Genomic DNA, 8,278 nt, shown 5'->3' on the forward strand with positions numbered 1-8,278 from the left:
CAGACTGACTTCAGGACACCACGAGCACACATGCATCACTATACCTGTTCAGCCAGCTTGCCCAGCCTGTTTGGCTGACAGCGCGACCACAAACAGAAGTAACAGAGGCCATCAAAGTGTGTGAAACAGAGAGAAAGGGGAAAAAAAGAAAATACAAACAAAGAGGCACTAGAAACATAGGATACACACAGTAAGACAGAAAACAAAACTCGCGCTGGTTCAGAGCGAACAGAAAATGTCCATTTCACGTTACTTAAGCACTTGGCACTTTGAAGTGGTTCACTGGGAAACATGCAGGTCTCAGTTAATAAACAAGAGGAGGTTTAAGGCAGATTATGCATAATGCCTGTTGCCTTGTCATAAATCCCTGCTCCCTCCGTACCACCCTAAAGGCTGCTTGCAGCCTCAGAAACACCACCTCAGTACACCAGCCCAGCACGGTTGGAAGACGTCAGGTATTTATGTGCCTGCTCTCTTGTATCAAATACCCATTCAGTTTGTTATTAATCTGTATTTATTTAAATTCAGTGATTTAAAAAAGTCAAACACAGATACTGCTTTGAAAGAATGGGGGAAAGAGGTTAAAAAACACTAAAAAAAAAAAAGGGGGGGGCTCAAGAACAGAGGTGAAAAAAGGTATAAAATGAAGGGGAAGCTTAACTGCCCAGCAGCCCTACACTCTTCACAGTTTTCTTGGCGTGCTTTTCACACTGCCATTTTAACATTCCCTAGAAAAACTGTTTCCCCCCTGCTTTGTCCAGCCTGAACAGCAAATATCCCAAACTGGCTTTTAAATTTCTTATTAGAAAGGCAATTCAGAAAGCTGTTTGTTCATTCCCACTCGGTGTCTGAAATGTTTTATTCAATGAATTTAACATCTTTCTGCACAGTCGCCTTAATTTCATCTATATCCTTCCTATTCTTCCATTTACTGATTCATAAAATCGCTTTGGCCAGATTTCTTTATAACCATTTATCTAGGGGCTGTTAAAAGTCTTTTTCCCATTAACATGTGTGAAAAAAACAATGGAAACTAAAGAAACAATTATCAACGGCAACATATTTAAGGCAGCTTATGGCCCCACAAACATCTCTCGGAGGAAATGCAGAACATTAAAATGCATTGAGAGGAAAAAGGCTTTCCTTTGTCTCGTGGGCACCAGAAAGAAAAAAGGTTTTGCAGAAGCACAGTAGCAATCCTCATGGAACCATATTATTTTTATTGTATTATTTTATTTTTACCAGTGAAAGTGAAAATAAAAATTTACGATCACACGCATACTTAATGCATGTGCCGTCTACGAAATTCCCCCCCCAAAAAGCTACATACTGCCACATCTGACACTTGAACAGCTTTTCTACTAACTCAAGTATCATCCAAAACCCAAGGAGCTTTGCCATTTTCTAGACACTGAACCATCGAAGGTGGGTCTGGACCACAGCATGTCACGATCTCCCGTCCGTGAAGCAGGGCTGTGTACTTTATGGGCATAATTCTCAAGCTTGAAGCTTCCAATTTTATACCTTTAACTGAAAAGTAAGTCCAACTCTTACAAGAGGTGAGACAAATGTGTGATAATACTCATTTGAGATCTTTAAAAGTCAGGAAACCTGCCAACCAAGAGAGTTCCTCAAATAAGACCCAGGATTATTCCTGGGTCTTATATGAGGAACTCTGTCTTGCATTTAATTCCACATATATAGAAGCTATTTTTCAAACACACAAAAGCTGAAATAACACTGCCTGAAATACTGAGTATGTTTATGAGCAGGAAGCTGTGCATTTAATTTAGTACTGCTCCTGCACAGCAGGAAGGAAACAAGTTTTGTAACACCAATCTACTACGAATACTAATAGAAAAGCAGATCAATAGGTCAATTAGGACAGAAAAATTATCATAACTCCCATCTTCAAGGCTTAATTAACTTGGTAACAAAGCGAATAAGCAGTAGAGCTTAGCTCATTAGAAAAAAATGACATATAGCTGAACATGATTTCCTGTGAAGTTCCCAGCAATTCTGCCTACAAGGAGTAAGCAGCTTCACCTCACCTGTAAGCAGATCGCCACGTTGACCCGGCACCCGAAGGTAGTGCTCACGGCGCGAGCAGAGAGGCCCAGGTCTTTGAACAGCTTGGAGAAAGACTGGGTTAACGCGATCCGTGGTCTCTCCTCCGCAACCACCATGCAGGTTCGCACGCAGGACAGGTTAACTCCTTTCATCTGAGAGGGCGGGTGAAGAAACCAACAGCGTTTTAAGGCTGAAGTCAAAAATTCTAGAAATAAGGCATTTTAATCTGTGGAACAGATGGGACTTTAAAAACACCAGAATAATTGACATGAACGGGTTAAACACCACAGACACAGACTGCACTCTGGCTCCATCCACCCAGGACAACCCCCTCGAGTTGTGCCAAGAAGCTTTGTGGTAGGGTTGGATGCGCAAGATGCAAACTACTCGCATCATGTAGCTGCAACACGCATCGTTTTGAGCTGAAAAAACTCCAAAATGTCATTGGGGCACAGAAGAGACCCGCTTGCTCCCGGTGCCATGCAGTCCAGATGCGGGCAGAGTCTGAGACATTATCAGCTCTCATCAGCAGGAGCCTGAACCTGCAGCAAGTGGCCGTGGGCCAGGATTACCTTCAGGGCGGTCCAGAACAGAGGGACAGCGGGTTTTGTCTATACTGACACCAAACACAATGCAGCTGCTTTCTTGTGCAACACAAGCTGCCACATTCCCAGCGGAAGCCCTGAGCAGCCTAGTTACTACAGCCGTGGGAAGTCTCCCACCACTGAGACAGAGGTGTCTCTTCAAGGACGTTAAGTTTCAGCTGAAGAGATGTCCTTCAAAAATAAATGGATGTATTGGTGTGCAATTGCTACTGTTAGGAAGATTACATCCGGTTTGGAACTCAGTTCTTTGGCGTCAAGAAATCTGAAAGCAGTTGAGACTTGCCAGGTTCTGGGGGGCTTTTTGTTTTGGGTTTGTTTTTTGCTTTGGATGTGTGTGGTTTTGGTTTGTTGTTTTTGTTTTGTTTTTGTTTTTAAATAGGTTTGTTTTTGGGGGGAGGTTTTAGTTTTTAGGGTTTGATTGGGCTTTGGATTTTTGGTGTTTGTTTTTCTTTTGGTGTGCGCTTTATTTCGTTGCTTGGTTGTGGTTTCTTTTCACTTCACACAAGAAAAAGTTGATGAGCTTGCAAAATATCTTGCCCAAATTCTCAGAAATACCCAGTAGCACAGAAGTGGCAGAAATCAGTAAAGTTGAAAACATAACTTTTTTTTTTTCCCCCCAGCAGAAACAGGAGAGCTGAAACTTCCAGCAATCCCAACATTTCCCAAAAAGCCATAACGACAGCCACCTTCTGCAAGCTAAACCAGAGTATTTTTAGGAAGATTGGTACATCTGTATGTCAGTACACTGACAAACGAAGTCCACTCACCCGGAGTATATCGGTCTGTGTGCCAAGCCCCTTGGTGCACATCTCCATCACGGAGTAGGAGCAGAACGTGACGCGCACTTTATACTGACTGACAGCAGACAACCACAGAGACACATTGCTCTCCAGCTCCAGAGGAGGGACTAGGATAGACTGATGACCCGAATACACACTAGGAAGAGGAAGAAAAAGAAATGAAGACTCCAAGCCGGCATAAAAAAGCCAGAAGGTACATAAAGTCAAAGCGAAGCAAATACAGGATAACTGAGAGCTTGGTATTTATCTGAACTTCAGCTTGTCTTCTCCACAGACAGCAAGTCTCTCTCCGTTAGTTAGGAACTCAGGTCACAACATTACGGTGCATCTATCTGTCCTGCAGTAAACTGAACTATAGGGAAATACTCGTGGCCTGGAACAGACAGAACTTGTGATTCTGAGCCACTGACATGCGAGGCTTCATTCCAGTTCCAGATTACAGTGGGCAGCTGAGCTTATGGTTGCGAGTCAGTCGAGGGAAACGGCACCTTTTGAGTGAGATCAACACCCACACTGCAACATTCACATTCTGAGTGCAGTTTTCTAGCCTTTGCCGTAGGTGTCGCAGATTTCAAACACTGTTTATGTGAAATATTTAACCTGGATACCCATTAATATGAATGGACAGAAATTCAAATTCAGAGTCATACCACCTTATAATAATATTATTTTTTCTTAATATTATGTATTAATTTCCAGACAGTAATTGCCATGACCATGCAGTCTTAAACTGCCAAATATTTTTTTAGAGCAGTTACTACCAACAAAATCAGTGACACACTCCTCTGTAAAACCAGGCTTAGATAAAACAATGCACCTGGGGAAAAAAAAAAAAAAACCAACATCATGAACTGCTCTCAGCTGGCAGCTTGACACGGCTGCCATTTCTCCTGACTAGAGCTGCAGTGTTTTTGGAGTGGGCAGTGCGATGAGGGGGTTTGGTTTTCTTCTTTAAACGTTCTGAAGTAGAGGGGGAAAAAACCCCAAAAATTCTGTAATAAAAAGGTTTTTCACACTAAAACAAAGTTCTAACTCAGATGAAACAAAACCACCTTATATGAACGTTTGCAGAGGAAGTGTGACACACACAGTCCCCTTCCCTAAAGTATTCTGTAAAATCTATTTACATTTTCATTCTTCCATCACTCAGGTTTCTTCTCCCTCTACTCCACCTCACTTTATTGATGATTTAAATCATCAGATGTGACCAAAGTTACATTTTTTGCTTTCCTTCAGCACACTTCCTTTCCAGCTGGGGATATTGAGGGGGAGGGAACAGGTTAACTACATAAAATTAACTTTACCTGTTTACAGAATAACCTTTCATCTTCTGCACTTTCTTAAATGAAATACCTAAACCACTGTTAAATCTTTGGATGAGTTGAAGCACATGGAATGTTTTAAAAGGTAATAAAGAGAAAATTTTGCAGCTTTGCAGAACGTGCTGCATTACAGCAGTTATCTGATTGAATCAATTCCCATCTCATTCATTTTAAGAAACATTTAATTACTTCCTTTAGCAGTATTTCTTAGCACATACCAATCTCGCAGCCAGCACCTTGAGAGCCTTGTAAAATGATGCAGTTTAATCTCTAAAGACTTTGAAAGGATGTATTTAATCACTGTGAAACAGGCAGTGAAGCTCTTTTTTTTCTCAGATGTGGCATCTAATTAATTCCACCTGCAAACCCGAAGCTACTCAAGTCACTACTTCATGGATTTTGTTACCACAAAAGGTATTTTATGACATGCATATAAAAAGGTTAAATCGGGTTTCTCTGACAGTTTCACAGATTCAGTGGGAGGGGTTGGAAGGGACCTCTGGAGATCATCTAGTCCAGCTCCCCTGCCAGAGCAGGATCACCTTTGTGTAGATCACACAGGAACAAGTCCAGGCAGCTTTGGAAAGTCTCCAGGGAAGGAGACTCCACACCCCCTCTCTGGGCAGCCTGTTCAGTGCTCAGTCACCCTCACAGGGAAGGAGCGTGTCCTCATGTTCAGGCTGAACCTTCTGTTTCACCCACTACTTTTCCCCTGGATTCTGGAGAAGGCTGGGGACACACAAGCAAGCCTACGACTCCAACGACATACCTGCACAAGCACCACAGCGCAAATCCCAAGCCACAGTACGGGTCAAGGCAGATGGCGATCTGACGTGAAGGGTAGAGCTCACACTGTAGCTTTATAGAGCGACATAAGGCACTTGTAGCTGCGTGTGACATCTGTCAGAGGAAAACAGGCGCCCTCAGGGACTTCACAAAAAATGGGTATTGCACATCATAACCCACAGCAATGTTTATTGTACAAGTGACCACATGCAGTGGTTTGGGTTTTTTAAGCACCTTTAAAAGGGGAAAGGGACACAAGCACAAAATTTCACAGGTACTTTTCATGCTAGCAGCAAATGACATCTGTCAAGATATCGAACAATGTCAAATGACATCCAACGTCTCTACGATAAATCGCAAAAGAAAACATTGACCAACGTGGCACAAACAGTGCCCAATCAGTGCCCGTGGCGATACCTCGCATACAGCCAGTAAGACAGAACGCTTCCAAAAAGTGCATCCAGAAGAGCTGATGTACAGCAAATGTAAAAATACGTTTTCTGAACACCAAGATGGTCCACTCACATTCTTGTATTTCTTCTCTGGCAGGAGAAGTGAATGTGGAATATGCCCATATATAAAAGGAAACAAAGTCGTGTTGTTCTACCTTTACTCCTGCTAGTATGCCAGTGGTGGACACACTGAAGTCCAAGTATGCCAACATATCTGGAGATGTAGGTCTGAAAATACTAGCCAGCTTCTTTTTAGGCATATCATCTAGTTAAAAGATATAAAAAGATAAGCACGCCATATTATTATTTTGGAAAAAGAGCACGGAACAAAAATGTCTCTTTACAGCATTCACACCACAAGCTTTCTACAGTTCCTGGACTGCTACTTCAAAGCAAGATACATCCATTCAACTAGGCAGTTACGGTGTAACACAATAAACAGATCAGTCTTCAAGCTATTTACATTCTGGCTAGCAGGCAAGCATTCTGTACCTGTATCCAAAATAGTGGGCCATGTTTTAATATCTACCGCTGCCGCGGCCTCCTTGGACTTCAGCAGTTTCATTATCGCTTGCGTGGTCAGTATACACGCCGACTTACTGACCTGCGGACGACACGGCATTAAAAATGTTCCTAAAACCCATGAATGAAAGCCCAAGTGAATTCATATCCCTCTAGATGAGCTCACCAGTCAGCTGAAGATAAACATTGGAAACAAAGCAAAACAAATCGCAGCAACAGAAAGAACATTTTAAACGAGTGTCGGAAAAAGTATTTATTGCCTCCGCCACAGCATGCGGATTAGTTTTTTCCCGAGCTGATTTTACACTGACTGTGGCAAAACTATTTATCAGGCTGCGTCAACCATCCTACACCCACCAAAAGCATCAGGAGAGGAATGTCTTTCTACGTACCTCTACAATCATTTTGACAGTGGGCAGAGTGGTAGCAAGATTCTGTGGATGAGGTGGGCGAACGGTGATAGGTATGCAGCCGGCATAGAGGCAGCCATAGAACGTTGCTATCAAGTCCACTCCTGTAAGGGATACTCATGAAATTAAAGCCACTTTTATCAGAACAAAAGGCCAAACTCTTTCACCAAAATCAACAGACACACTGATTTATTTTGTTAAGATGTAAGGATTTGTCACCAAGGTCTCTTCAATCCAACAGGTTGGTCTTGGCCACGCCCAATGCTGTAAAGCTAACTCACTTTGCGTTTCAGAGCTGGCCAAATATCCAAACCCTAAAAACTTTACACTTGTAGGGATATATTTTCAAGGACAGGTGGCATGAAATAACAAACCCAACACACCAAGGTACTTTGGGTTATGGAGATGACAACCCAGATTCTTTCAGAAAGCATACATTTGTTTTGCACAATTATCACTCTGAAATACACAGCCATCCTGCTTTTAGGAGGCCATACTTTTATCCTGAGCTACATTTGTACATACACACTAGGAAGGCAAGTCTGGGGTCCCGATTTCATTTCCAGAAACAGCCATGCAGGAAAGAAAGGGTGTTCACACACAGACATCCCTAATCCCGCTTTCAATGGATACACACCCAGTTTTATTGCATTCTCTGAGGCTGAAAATTGAGCACCTTTCAGGTGGTTTAAACATCAAACTACTCTTGCATAATGTCCCAGACACCTGGAGCAGGTAGATGAAATGTTTGGTAAATACATTTTGCCACCTGGAGAAGCGACTTAGTAATAAAATATCAAGAAGGAAGTCTGTGCCTTGACATTCCCCGTCGCTGCCACACACCGCTACATCAAGTGGATGTTTGAGTGCTCCATCTCAGCAAGAGCTGTGCCTTTTCTTGTCATGCCTGCCTTTGAGTTTTGCTGGCTGGATTGCCTTACCTGGAGGATAAACCAGGGCCACGTGGTCACCAACATTCAGCCGGCCTTTCTCCGTCAGGGCAACTGCCACCCTCTCCGCTCTCTTGTGCAACTGTATGCACGATGCAGTGCTCGCTACAGTGCCCTGCGTGAAACAAAAGCAACATCAGAAAACTTGGCGGAGAACAGTCAAACTCAATCAAATAGAGTCTGCAGATGCAATATTTCATCATCCTCCTTTTAAAAATACATCTAACACTTAAATTCTGTCTCTGTTTTGGAAACCACGCTACTGGTACCCTGGACTTTTACAATGCTAGGAGAATCCACTGGCAGCCCAGAAAGCCAACCATGACCTGGGCTGTATCCAGAGCAGCGTGGCCAGCAGGTT

At 42.9% G+C, this 8,278-nt stretch overlaps 1 protein-coding gene across 1 annotated transcript in view; it reads right to left on the reverse strand.

The window, feature by feature from the left end:
* DIP2A (DIP2 disco-interacting protein 2 homolog A (Drosophila)) overlaps positions 1 to 8,278 on the reverse strand; it is a gene marked incomplete at its 5' end in the record, with an annotated part of 77,789 nt that overhangs the window by 6,026 nt on the left and 63,485 nt on the right. Inside the window, 7 exons of the mRNA XM_010161878.1 lie at positions 2,052 to 2,222; positions 3,443 to 3,611; positions 5,567 to 5,697; positions 6,191 to 6,300; positions 6,528 to 6,639; positions 6,950 to 7,071; positions 7,909 to 8,032. Of these exons, the coding sequence (XP_010160180.1) occupies positions 2,052 to 2,222; positions 3,443 to 3,611; positions 5,567 to 5,697; positions 6,191 to 6,300; positions 6,528 to 6,639; positions 6,950 to 7,071; positions 7,909 to 8,032 (939 nt within the window). The remainder of the gene's footprint in view (positions 1 to 2,051; positions 2,223 to 3,442; positions 3,612 to 5,566; positions 5,698 to 6,190; positions 6,301 to 6,527; positions 6,640 to 6,949; positions 7,072 to 7,908; positions 8,033 to 8,278) is intronic.

The sequence above is a fragment of the Eurypyga helias genome, unplaced genomic scaffold (genome assembly GCF_000690775.1).
Source record: "Eurypyga helias isolate BGI_N326 unplaced genomic scaffold, ASM69077v1 scaffold5002, whole genome shotgun sequence".
Lineage (NCBI taxonomy): Eukaryota > Metazoa > Chordata > Aves > Eurypygiformes > Eurypygidae > Eurypyga > Eurypyga helias.